The sequence below is a fragment of the Dunckerocampus dactyliophorus genome, chromosome 2 (genome assembly GCF_027744805.1).
Source record: "Dunckerocampus dactyliophorus isolate RoL2022-P2 chromosome 2, RoL_Ddac_1.1, whole genome shotgun sequence".
NCBI lineage: Eukaryota > Metazoa > Chordata > Actinopteri > Syngnathiformes > Syngnathidae > Dunckerocampus > Dunckerocampus dactyliophorus.
The window spans coordinates 14665969-14680263 of NC_072820.1; the positions used below are offsets into that span (position 1 = coordinate 14665969).

Here is a 14295-nt window from a genome sequence, read left to right on the forward strand (position 1 = left end):
CTTGTCCGTCAAGACACAAGGATATCTTCGGCGAATGAGCTCCGCTACCCGTCTATTGTATGATGGAGTGGGTGGGTGGGGTTGTCCATGATGAAGAGCAATTTGTCCAGTGTCCTCCTGTCTCTCACTGTCACAGATGCCTTCAACTTGTCCTGCTTTCTGGATCAGTTTGTTCAAACAGTTTATGTCTTTTTTGCCAGTGCAGCAAACAAACAACAAACCACAGCAAAGTACAGAGCACTGGCTACCACTGACTGGTAGAAGATCTCCAGCAGTTTGCTGCATATGTTGAAGGACCTAAGCTTCCTCAGGAATGAGCGTCTGCTCATGCCCTTCTTGTAGACGCCATTCAGTCTGTTGTTCATGTGGACTCCCAAGTACTTGTAGTGGTCCACTACTGCCATCTCTCAGCCCTGAATGGTCATGGGCTCAACTGGAGTCACCTTCCTCCTAAAGTCTATCACCAGTTCCTTGGTCTTGTCCACATTCAAGAGCAGGTGATTTGTCTAGGCCACTCTACAAAGTCAGCCATCAGTGTCCTGTATTTCACCTCCTGTCCATTTCTGACACACCCAACCACTGCAGAGTCATCAAAGAACTTCTGCAGGTGGCACGACCCGGAGCTATACTGGAAGTCAGAGGTGTACAGAATGAACAGGAATGGAGACAGGACAGTCCCCTGCAGAGCCCCTACACTACTGACCACAGTATCAGACAGGGAGCTCCCCAGCCGCACAAACTGGACCCTGTCAGACAAGTAATCAGTTATCCAGGAGACAGTGGATGAGCTGACCATCCATCTTTAGCAGCTTCTCACTTATCAAATAGGGCTGGATGGTGTCTGTGGTGCGGTGGGGTGTGGATTTCTTGTCTGGGGGAGTGTGAAGACTGGAGTGATGAGAAAAGGGCCAGCAGGCGGCCTAGTACTGACTCTATCAAAGAACACATGCAGCTTTTTGGTCCTGTCTGGACCCCGATCCTGCTGCTTGACTATGGTGTTGAAGCCAGTGATCCTGCGTGTTCCCCTGATCTAAGGCCCTGTCCACACGGAAACGTTCCTGGGACAGCCACGCAAACAGACCCACGTGACACACCAAACTATAGAAGAAGAAAGTCAGTCGTCTTCCGCTTTCCAAGGCTCGTCTAGACTTATGACAAAGTGGAATTACTTCGCCATTTTGGAGTTTGAGACAACAAAATATCAGGAAAATGCCGATTGCGGTGAGTCATGTGAGATATGTTGGCTACTCGTCAAAGCTCACTTCTGGTCACATGATGGCGACAGGTCGGTGACGTCGTCGTTTTTAGTCGACACGTAAACAACAAGGAGGTTTTTGGAAGTTTTCAAAAAATACAGTTTCGGGTCACCCAGAACGCCGTTTCTGTGTGGATGAAAGTCTGAAATGATAAAATACTCTACCGTTTTGACCAGAAAACGTTTTCATGTGGATGGCTCCCAAATCCAAGTGAGAACATTTGGGGATGGATGGCAAGGCATGTTTACAACAATGGACATCAGTTCCAGACCGTGGATGTCCTCCGTGAAGCCATCTTCACAACCTGGATCAACATTCCCACTAGCCTCCTGGAAAGACTGGCATTAAACATGCCCAATTTTTGAGGTTACCAACAAGAATGCCACAGCTACTCATTACTGAGTCCTTTTTTGCAAATATTATTGCTACTTTAGGGGAGTGTCAGGTTTTTTTTTAGCTATGGTCTTAAACGTTTGATCAGCTGATGAAAAACCTGCTTCAGTTTAACTTTTGTTTGGAATAAATTGCTTATTCAAGAATTTTTTTTTGTTTTTCTCCCATTTCTTCTTTTTGCATTTTGAAGCTCTACTAAGAACCTCCTTAAGACCCACCAGTGCAAAATGTCAATTCTAGCAATTTTTCAACTGGTCTTAAAAGTGTATGTACCATACATTTCTAACGTTTACAATATAACACGTTGTCAAATGCTAGCATGCCTAGTGAACGAGTTTTGACAAACGCATAGCAGAAGCGCGGATTTATGTCATAAAATTAGATCTTAAACTTTATTTAAACAAGCTATCTATTAACTCTCATTAGACTATATATAAAAATGTAAAAATATGAAATGTGTCATGACGTAACTACACCATCAAAGTCAAGAAATATGATGTACTGTAATAGGATAGGAGCGAGAGACAAATACAGTGTACACACAAGTCAACTGTAGGAGGTGCTGTGCAAATTGTTTCATGCCATAATAGGCAGCATGGATGCTAAATAAACCTGGAGATTATTGTAATGGGAAGTCAGTTCCAGTGCTGAGCGGAGCAGGTGGGATCACTTGAGGTCAGACTGTCTTATACAGTACAGTAGACCTCCTTCCAAACTAAACACACACACACTAGAATCAGTTTAGACTTGACGAGCGTGTTTCATACCTGGCAGTTGATGCACACCCCTCCTCCGCTGTACCTGCCGAAGATGTCTAAACTTGCTCTCCTCGCTTCCACCTCTGGATCGTAATAACAGTCAGTGGCGTGGGCTAAACACTGGCAAGCTGAGGAGGAAACCCCCCGACACACACACACACACACACACACAAACTCATTATTAAAATATAGGCTCAACAACATTTACATGAACTCTGTTGAAACTTCCTAAGGTGGGACGAGACTGGTTGTTAAGTATTACGAGAAACTATAAAATCTAAACTGAACTAAACAAAGATAGATTCTCCTCTTCCTGTCTCATTAATGATTATACACAAAGAACTTGAAGGTGTTTTTAAGGCCTCTTACCCTTTTCAATTACACCTTTCAACTTCTCCCTGTTTACAACACACATTGCATTTAACTTCACAACCATTGATATCTCCTTTTCACCAGACAATGTTTGTAAAAAATAATGTATTAAATTGCATTTTTGGAACATAAACACATGGTTGTTGGACTACTAAATGAGTATTTAAAATGCAATTGTATTTTATTAATTTTATTTATGAATTAGTTTATTATGCATACAGTATGTTTTTTGTATTTTAAATCTTTTTAATTTGTATTTTTTTTACAATGTGATTTCTAAAGCTGAAATTAGCTGGCGACCAGTCCAAAGTGTACACCGCCTCACGCCCAAAGTCAGCTGGGATAGGCTCCAGCATACCCCCGTGACCCTAATTAGGCTAAGTGGCATAGAGCTGCCATACGTAAAAGTACATTTTTTAACAGTATTCTTCATACAGTTAAAAGTAGTTCTTACATCTCGTGCTATCTTATTGTTTATTTGTATATAGCGATGTAGTTTATCTTTATTTTTTATGGATTGCGAGCTACCAGTAGATCACCAAGGTAGTTTGGGCCGACTGCGCAAACGTCGCTTTGTAGATGTCATATGACATCAGTCAGCTGACATTAAACCGCCCTCCTCGCGGTTGCTTCCCCGCGGCGTTTCAAGCTACACACGGAGATGCAACTTTCATCTTTATTATTCCAATTACGGATAAACAAACAAACTCAGCGGTAAGATGCTTATATTTATAACAGGAGTTATCTCTTCGCTTGTAGTGGCTAGTTATGTAGAAAAAAAGTGTATTGTTTGATGGCTTTGCTGTCATGGATTTTTCATGCTGTCATGAACTCCACTACATAAATCAGTGTTTTATACACGTCTACTTCTTAAACTATTATTTAATGATGAAATGGAAAATGTGCCCGTTGTTGAAACCTTTTTAATATTTTGCCTTGACTTTGGCTGCATTGTCTTTTGCATAATAATTTTCAATTCTTATATTCGTATATCGGTAATGTTTGATAGCAAATGCTACCTGAATGTAATACATGAAGTGTCTCTTAATGACCGTTACATAGTTGTTTTGACTGACATATTGAAAGTACTCAGTGTATGTACACAACTATTGAGGAATTATGTGTAATTATCTCTACTGCCATAATGAACATAATTAATATAACAACTACTTTGATTACCTGTAAACTTTGAAGATGTGAATGGTTTACCGGTTAGATTTAAAATACGTTATATGTTTTATAGAAAGATAGAGATCATTTTGACTCCTAACTTGCATGCTGAAAAAGGCCGTGCATCCCTGGTATACATGTATAACGTACATAAATACGTACTCATCTTTTTAAAATAAATACAGTAAACATATATATATTTTCTATATTTATAGTAGAAGGTAGATCTTTGGGACTACGTCATTTTAAAAGTAGCTCGCAGGCTGAAAAACTGTGGGCACCCCTGTGCTAAATGAATACAGAACCACCATCCACCAGCCTGGATTTAAGTTTTTCAGAGAGGTTGTGTACCACAAATATGCTCACTAGCACTCAATAAGGTCATCAGCTCTTACCTTTATGCATCCCCACATAGTATCAGCATTTGTGAGCATATATGAGGTGACAGAAAAAGGGTAAAATACAGTACAATAGTCTATCTGTGCAGCGTGGGAGAACGTGGAAGGTGTGTTCAAGGACCGTCAAACAGTGGGACAAATCGCTGCTTGCATTAAACATTCAAAAACTTGGGCATTTCTAATTGTATATTATTTTTGGATCAAATAATGGCCCGTATTTCCAAAATTGATATCCTTTTACATAAAATTTTATGGAGTTATCATTGTAGTTGCATATCAAATTATTTACCACAAAGATATTTACATCCTGACTTATTATAGATAAAAACTTGTATCTTTTATCTGCGATTAAATGCTATTAATTACGAGTTAACTATGGACAAAATATTTTAATCGATTGACAGACCTAATAAATATACAGTATATTAATATGCATACAGTGGTGTGAAAAAGATTGTTTGTTTGCCCCCTTCCTGAGTTCCTAATTTTTCTCTATTTTTTGTTGTTTGTACAGTATGTCATTGCAAGTTATCACAAACGCTTGATTGCAGTTGTTGCTGCTAAGGGTGGCCCAACCAGTTATTAGGTTTGGGGGCAATCACTATTTCACACAGTTCCATGTAGGTTTGGCTTATTTTCCTCCCTTAATAATAAAAACTTTCATTTAAAAACTGCATTTTGTGTTCAGTTGTGTTGTCATTGACTAATTTTTATTTTTATTTTTTGATGATCTGAAACATTTAAGTGTGACAAACATGCAAAAAATAAGAACTCGGGAGGTGGGCAAACACTTTTTCATGCCACTGTAGAGACAGACATATAAATATTAAATATTATCACCACTGGAGATAATATTACAATATTACATTATACAATTATTGTTAGTATTAATACTCATCAAAATCAATTATAATATAGATTAAAAAAAAATCCTCACTCTTATTTTTGTTTTTTTAAATTATTCTATGACTTTTTTCTATTTGTAGTACATCTCTGTAAGGCAACACGCATAGTAAATCAATATGCATAATCATTCCACGACATTAAAATAAGTCTATGTCGTTTCAGTACATTTCCCCTGTGCACTGATCAGATTACACGTCTTCCTCGTTTTTCTGTTCCAGTTTTCCTGGCAGCTCAAAGGTCTCATTTCAAGAAGCGAGCGCCTTGTCAACAGTCCAGGCAATTAGGTTCCAGTTTCGAAAGACTGTTTGGCTGACGAGATGACTTGCTGATAAACTAGCAAGGTAGTGCAGGAGGTCTTGGAGCATAGTACTGTGCACTGTTCCTCATGCTTTCCATATGAGGAATGTCTGCCTTACTCTCTCACTGAGTGATACCATATCAGGGCATCAACAACAGCAGCAAGTGGACACTTCAGTTCTTTCTAAGTGCATTGTGTGTACTTACGCTGACACTCGTTAGGGTTGTCAACCGTCGCCGCGTGCCACCGCTTCTGGTTGAAGCCTGGACAGCAGCGGTCACATGACTCTCCGCAGGTGTTGTGTTGGCACTCACACTGGAGCCTGAAGACAGGACAGTTATAGTTACAGAATTCATCGGTCAAAACATTAAGTACACGTGCACAATCTAATGACATCCAATACACGAGCTGTATTAAAAAAATGATGACTTTATAAGTTAATAATGCACATTTTTTATTAACACAGTCAATTTATTAACAAGTTTACTGTATTGCACAACACAGCAGTGACAGAACCAATGTTGTAACATTGGTAAGGAGCAAACTGCTTAGCCATTATTAATACCACTGATGAGTTCATTGTAAGCAACAGTACGTAAAGTGTAACACGCATGAGTTCAAACCAACAGCTGAGTGGCGCAACCGGAATATTAAAGCATAAAGCCGCTGGATGCTGACTGCTCATGATATTTCAAAGGCATCTAGTGCCATGTGGAGTTAATAGAAAACTAGGCCTGTCAAAAATAACAGCATTAATGGCGGTAACTAAATCATTAATTAATGATGTTAACATTAGCATCCTAACAAGCCACACTTCTTTGTTATGAAGGCAGACAGAGGCACAGTGTAGCATCTCCACAGAGTCACACAAATTCTGATGCTTTTTTATAATTTTATTTGGACCTGGACACAACAACAGTGCAATTCCAACACCATATACAGTGGTGTGAAAAAGCCCCCTTCCTGATTTCAGGGCCATGTAGGTTTGGATTTTTCTTAAATCCCTTAATAATGAAAAGCTTCATTTAAAAACTGCATGTTGTGCTCTGTTGTGTTGTCATTGACTAATTTTAAATGCGTTTGATGATCTGAAACATTCAAGTGTGACAAACATGCAAAAAAATAAGAACTCATGAAGGGGCAAAGACTTTTTCACACCACTGTATATCTTCAACTTGCAAACACATCTCAGTTTGTCCTTGAAATAACACTTCTTCAAAACAAAACTGTGACCTACAATATATCAATGAATGAATTCTGCTCAGGACATACAGTAGAAGTCTACTATGGTTCAGCAAAGTAGCACTTTTGTAGCACATTTTTCCATTACACCATTTGTTTACAATGTCACAGTCGGTTATCACAAGCCTGTGCCTTTCACCATTGTGATGTCCACTGACAAACATATGAGGTCACCCATCGAAAGCAGGTAAGCTGAATGTTTCCATTGTGCAAAGCTTCTGTTAATGTATAAGTGACGGCACGTACACAGGAAACAGATCAACGAGCAGGGTTTGTCAGTTAACGTTTGACAAGCTCGGGTTAAGTGGTGAAAAATATCTTCAGTTTAGAACGATGACTTACTTGTTTGGGTTTCCCGGGTTGAGACCGGCACCGCACACCTGAGCATGGCCATGACACACACACCGCCCGCCAATGCTGATGTCTTTGATACTGTAGTAGTACTGAACATAAGCACATAAAAACAAAACATCAAAACCAAAACGTCTAGCCTGGCAGCAGGAGCTAATTGCACATGTTAACTGTCAAGATGAGTTTTATGATGGGGTGACTCACTGCTGTGTGAAGGCTGATAAAATCATGAACAGCTGTCAACACAGACTCATTAAAACATGGCAGGATACAGAAAAGTAACTGAGATGATACATGCAGGTACATTTGTTTCAGTAGCAGTTAAAAAACATTACTTTTCATGGCATGATCCTATGATAGAGGTACTTGCATGGTAGATACACACACTGGCCACAATATTATGCAGGTTTACCCAATATAGTGGCCAGAAAGTATACTGGAAACACTTCAATTATAACCAAGGTGTTTATATAAACTCATTATAGATATCAGCTTGTTTTTTTTAAGGTAATAATGATTTGGAGTGCATGAGAAAGCGGAAAGGAAAATGTATCGATCTTTGATCACATATGTCAACTAATGGCAAGACTTGTTGATAATATGGACTTGTTGATAATATGTCAACAAGTCCATTGCACAACACTACAGCAACAAAACCAATGTTGTAATCAACGTTCCGTCAAAGCTGCGCGTGTGCGCAATCGCGTTCTGATCTCAGCGCACAGCGAATCTTTGCAGCACAACAAAATAAAATCCCACCTGAACTGTAAGTAAAATAAACACATAATAATTTATTCTGTACCATTTTGCAATGCAACTCTGTGAGAGACAGTCGACGACAAGCGGTAACAACATATAACACAATGACGAACACTGTTACGTAGTGTTACGTAGTGCGTGCCTCTGTTTTGCGAGTTACTGTATGGCTACTGGTGCAGCAGAGTTATGAGAGCTAAACGCTGCTTGCTGACCCCGCATTATAGCCAAAACCAACAGGTAGTACCACATCCACTCACCAAGCCAAAGTAAAAATAAGGTCTTTTAAGGTGGACTGGCTGTCTGAGTATGTGGGAAGAGAAGAACAAGAGTTGAATCTGGGTGAGATTTTTTTCTTTTTCAAAAGAGAAAGGGCTGCTCTGAAAAACATGCTGTAAAGTCAAAGCAGCAAGCCAGCTTTCTGAGTGAAAAGTGTGGACTGAATATGTGGCTTAACTGTGCATGTGGTACTGGCAACCTACATTGTGAAATACGCCTTGCTCAGCTTTTGGCTCACTCATACACAAAATACCACAGAATGGTCAAGTTCTCAGGTTTTGGACAGGGGTGATACGACAAGTGTGCACATCTGATGGCGCTCACAGAGGTGTGTATGCTCAGACACTTAAAAGATTAGAGGGAACATTGGTTGTAATAATGGTAAAGGTCCCCAGTTCTGCAAAACTGACTTTTTAATTGTGTTCTAAGAGTCATAAGTCTCCCTAGATCGTATTTATGAGCACCAAACATGTGAAAAATCAATCATCTCTCCCTCCACAGCATTAAAGGAAAACTGCACTTTTTTTTTTCTTTTGCCCATCATCCGCAGTCCTTTTTTTCAGACATGAACACACGTCTTTCTCTTTTCGGTGTGTTCTAAAGAGCGAAAAACTGCTAGGGCGAGGCAGCTAACAATGTACGTAATGGGATTCACCTAGACCACCAATAAAGCCCTCTATTGCTAGGCAGATCCAGCTATAGTGAAACACTTCACCATTCTCATAGCATTAGCATGTAGCACTAGTGCTAAATGTTTTAATGGACAAAATAAAACCTTAATAAAATAATAACAGTCACACTGTTCATTCTCACTGGGATGACGACCGATGGCACAAGACTTGTGCTCCCCGTTGACCTGGTAAATTCAGCTTTCAATGTATTTTTTTTAGATGGTTTTATAGTCAAAACAGGTAAGTCCCATTTTGTGCATTGTGGACCAGCTCTACACTCTCAACAGGGTCCTTGAGGCTAATTCAGGCTGTTCGTTTCCTGTATGACCGGTGTCAGGGTTTGGTTCGTATTGCCAGCAATAAGTCTGACCCTTTTCCAGTGATGGCGGGACTCCGCCAGGACTGCCCTTTGTCACCGATTCTGTTCATTATTTTCATGGACAGAATTTCTAGGCGCAGCCAGGGCGTTGAGGGGTTCCGGTTTGGTGGCTGCAGTATTGAGTCTCTGCTTTTTGCAGTTGATCTGGTCCTGCTGGCTTCATCGAGCCGTGAACTTCAACTTTCACTGGATCGGTTCGCAGCTGAGTGTGAAGCGGCCAGGATGAGAATCGGTACCTCCAAGTCCATGGTTCTTGCCTGGAAAAGGGTGGAGCGCCATCTCCGGGTTTGGGATGAGATCCTGCCCCAATTGGAGGAGTTTAAGTACCTCGGTGTCTTGTTCACAAGTGGGGGAAGGATGCAACGTAAGATCGACAGGTGAATTGGTGCGGCGTCTGCAGTGGTGTGGACTCTGCATCGGTCCGTTGTGGTGAAGAGAGAGCTGAGCCGAAAGACAAAGCTCTCAATTTACCTGTCAATTTACGTTCCTACCCTCACCTATGGTCATGAGCTTTGGGTAGTGACCGAAAGGAGAACATCACGGATACAAGCAGCCAAAATTAGCTTTCTCCTAAGGGTGGCTTGGCTCTCCCTTAGAGATAAGGTGAAAAACACTGTCGTCCTGGAGAGACTTGGAGTACAACCGCTACTCCTCCGCATTGAGAGGAGCCAGATGAGGAGACTTGGGCATCTGGTCAGGATGCCTCCCGGACGCCTCCCTGGGGAGGTATTCAGGGCAAGTCCGACTGGTAGAAAGCCTTGGGGAAGACCCAGGACACGTTGGAGAGACTATGTCTCCCAACTGGCCTGGGAACACCTCGGGATCTGCCGGGAGGAGCTGGACAAAGTGGCCGGGGAGAGGGAAGTCTGGGCCTCCCTACTTAGGCTTCTGCCCCCACGACCTGATCTCGGATAAGCAGTAGAAGATGGATGGATGGGCAAAATCCCCCAAAAAAGTGCAGTTTTCCTTTAAAGCTACAGACTATACTATTATGGGACTCCTTATTTAAAATAGTTGAAAAATACAATAATATGGGACTTTTAACAACGTACAAATTGTTTTGCAAACACTTCTCCCAGTGTAGGAATGTGTGCCTTTTCCTGCAGCTGTGGCTTGAGAGACTTTTCCATACTTGTGCTGACTATCATTACAGGACAAACAGAAGACGATAATTGTGTGACCGAGGAGCATTTGTGTGTGTGTCAGCAAAAAGAAAACTGGTGCAGAGCTGTGAATATTCCCGGGTGCAAAATGCTGCCAACATGACACCATAGTGTGAAGAGCTCCAGTTTTTTGGGGGGGTTTTTTGGCCTCACCCTGCGCGTGACAGTGGGGTCTCTCTGGGCCTTGCTTATCAAATGACCCAGCAAGGTGTTGGTGCGTAGGAAGCGCAGGCGCACGTTGGTGGCCCTGGTGAAGTCCTGCAACACGGTTGAGCGGGTGAAGTCTTTGGATCCTGGCCGGCCGTTGATCAAGGAAACCACAACCTGGATATCACATCATGGCATTTACATTTTACCACTGTGGAGTCGGAAAGGATTGGTTTAGTAAGTGTGCTTGCTGACATGAAATGATTTACCTCTCCATTCTCCAGCGGGACGATTCGAGAATATTCTGTGGTGCAGAGCTGATCGTCATCATTTACAAGTCGAGCGTTGGGCTCCTTTCCAAACCTTTCAATGCACTCGTGCTTTGAATCTGCACACAACAAATGCACGCAATTTAATTTGTATTAATCCAGTAATACATTCAGGTCAGGTTGGAGGATTACTGAAAATGAAAGTGAAATTCATTTCAAATTCATTTCAAAATTATTTCTTAATATTAATAAAATATTTATTAAATTGTATATACAGTATGTTTTATGTGTTTTTAGGTTCCATAATGTCAAACATAAATGTCAATTAAATAATGTGGCAACATTTAATTAATTAAATTGTGAAATTTTATTATACTATATATTATGAAATAAAAAATATTTTAATAAATAGAAAAGTCATGAAATATATAAACTGGTCATGAAATCGTTTGAACAAATAACTTTATAATACCAATAATACAATATTTTTAATACATTAATATTCTCACATCTTTGCTGAGAAATACACAATGACATTTTCGGCTATTTGATGTTGACCTGATACATTAACCACATGTTTTGTTTGATGGTCAGTAAAGACACAGCCAAAGTGGGACCTTTTTCTGAGGTGGGAACTTACGTGCAAAATACTGCCAGGGGATGAAGGTCCTCCCGTTGTCAACAGAGCGCTCCAGCACCCACAGGTCGGGCCGTGGTGAATTAGCAAACTTTATGATGATGTAGGCAACATGGAAGAGCTTAAAAAACAACAAAAATAATGGTTGTTTTGCTTTTTATATAACATATTTATATACTGTATTGGTCACCACATAATTGTTGACGTCACTGTGGATTTATGCCCTGCTGTGGCATCATGGCTTCCTGACTTTACTTTTGCAATTTTGACAAGTCAACACAAGGACAATGGTCAAAGCATGTCTTTGCAGAGTCAATGAAAGCAGCAGGTTAGTGAAAAGACCTCAGCTTAAGCCCACATGATCTGCTCTCTGAAGCTTCTATCTGCACCTCTCATCACAAACAAATGGCAGAACATTATGTCTGGGATTGTTTCTGGCAAAGCGAAGATTTCAAAATGCACATTTTGTGTGCAGACACATTGAACACGTAACTGATGCTCTTCAATGCTCTCTTTGTTAAAATCAGGAATGGACTGCATGCATGTTGCATGTGGCAGTGGAAAGCCCCACCTCCATGTTGACGACCAGCTGGAGCATACATAGCGTTCCAGCTGAAAGATATCTGACATCAATGCTGGTGGACATATTATTTAACGTCACTATTAGCTAGTACTTCTTAAATCACTCTGGAATTAAGTGATTGACAAAACACAACCAGGAATATCATGTGCTCCTTTAATAACAGACATTTCTATAGAATATCTCTCTTGAGGTTTAGAGGACAGGCCCACACTTGTCTAGCATCCATTGGTGCTTTGATGAAAGACCACAGCAGACAGGTTTTTGCCTTTCTTCAAAAGGCAAAAGGCAAAAGTATTGGGATGCCTTGCCACGACACCTCCAGGGAGTCAAAAAGCTAGAGCTGCATCCAGTGGGAAGACTTTCTCCCAAATTTTGGAGTTTGTATGTGGGAAAATGTTCGTCCATTTGTGAGGTCAGATGTCACTGATGTTGGATCTTGACCATAATTATTTTCTTGTTCATCCCGAAGGTGTTAGACAAGCTTGAAGTTAGGGTGAGTTACTTTGTATAAGGGTGACTAAATACTGTCCATTTAGAGCAAGGTTTGCCAAAGGTTTATGCCAAAGGCCTCTTAGTTTGTTCATAATTAAAGTCAAATGAGCTTACTTGTTATGGCGACAAAATGGCAACAGGAACCGGAAGTCAGCTACGTCACCGGTCTACAATGTCATCAGCGGTTGACTCTCAAAAATGTTAACACAAAACACATTTTTATAGTTTTAACTTGCATAAAACAAGTGCACACAAATGAAAAATGAAAGAAATTAATTAACATTTAAGGTTACTTTTACCTTTATTGAGTATGTGATTCTTGACGTGAACGTTCCCAAAGATGTGACGTTGCAGGGAGACAGCACACAGACACCATCTTCCTTTTTTGTCATGAGTTATTTCAGAATTCAGTCGTGTTTCTCACCTTCTTTATCAAAATGCTGGCACTTGCAACACTCTTTGGCTCCATTTTAGGTTACTGAGGTGAGAAACACAATTTAATTTAAAAAAAAAAACATGGCAAAACAGGAAGGTGGTGTCCACCTGGTATCTCACTGTCACATCATGTCTTTGGAAACACTCACGTCAAGAATCATGTCTTCAATGAAGGTAAAAATAACCCAGAATGTTATCCCTTTCATTCATCAGTTATACGTAATTATATGCATTTCAAATAGTTTTCTGCATGTAAAACTATCATTGTAAAACTATAAAAACGTGTTTTGTATTAACATTTTTGGTTTTCTGGAATGGGCTAATTGGATTTACATTAATTCTTGTGGAAAAATCGATTCAGTTAGCGTCTGTTTTTAATAGAGTCGGACCTTCTGGAACGAATTAAAGACACTAACCACGGTTCCACTGTACAAAACACATTCAAATCAAAAACAACATTGACAACGTTCCTAATAAAAGAGTATCAAAGCCAAGTAAGGCACAGCAAAGTTTTGAGAGGGGTGCACACAATTACCTTGGTGGCCCCAAGTTCAAGTGGCTTGATAAGTTGTGAGAAAGTTCAAAGGTGGAAGGAGGAACAAACAACAAAATCATTCTGCTACAAATGAGACGGAACCTTTTTGGGAGGTCCTTTAATCAGCGTTGATGGTGTCTCCTAACTAATCAGAGAAAACCCCCGCCCACGTGCAACAGGATGGGCAAACAAGAGAGCTAAAAATAGAAACAAAGCTTTTCAGGGGAGCAACCCTGCACCACCATCATTAATAAAAGACTGCCAGGAAGTTTGAGAAGCTGCAGCTACGGAGGAGGGGGGTTCAGAGAGAGACGTGCAGGCTGGCATGAGGTGCCATCTCAAATTCTGGATATAGCGCCACATTCCCGCCTCCCTCCTAATGCCCCACGAAGCAGAAAGCGTGCGTTCAAAAACCTGTCACTGACTCCGTAACAGTGGTGAAAGTCTTCTCTGCCACGACGGATTAAGATGTTAACCACAAGCCAGCGTCTCAACATTATCCTTAAAGAGCGTTGTTCTCTTTAGGGTCTGCAACATTAGAGCGCTGCACAACTTGTGGGTCCAAACTCACATAAAAGCTCTTAAATTGCCTGAATGTTTTTGGTGTTGTTGATGCTGGTAACATTCAGAGGAATCTTTCAGGATAAGAACAACCCTGATGGGACTTTGCCTGTTTTTATTTCTGTCTCTCAAACGCAGCTCAGCCAGTCTAAACACACACTGAAAATAAACCCAAAGGCCTACATTGTTGTTTGGAGGTGGTCTTATACACTCATGGACAAAACTATAGAGACCTCTGAACCAA

General features: G+C 40.7%; 1 protein-coding gene across 7 annotated transcripts in view; it reads right to left on the reverse strand.

The window, feature by feature from the left end:
- LOC129176575 (laminin subunit alpha-3-like) overlaps positions 1-14295 on the reverse strand; it is an 84077-nt gene that overhangs the window by 51271 nt on the left and 18511 nt on the right. For all 7 annotated transcript variants that reach the window (XM_054766756.1, XM_054766760.1, XM_054766759.1 and 4 more), the window contains exons 3-8: positions 11449-11566; positions 10809-10927; positions 10546-10716; positions 7136-7236; positions 5758-5873; positions 2417-2535 (exon numbers count right to left, since the gene is read on the reverse strand). In XM_054766756.1, the coding sequence (XP_054622731.1) occupies positions 2417-2535; positions 5758-5873; positions 7136-7236; positions 10546-10716; positions 10809-10927; positions 11449-11566 (744 nt within the window). The remainder of the gene's footprint in view (positions 1-2416; positions 2536-5757; positions 5874-7135; positions 7237-10545; positions 10717-10808; positions 10928-11448; positions 11567-14295) is intronic.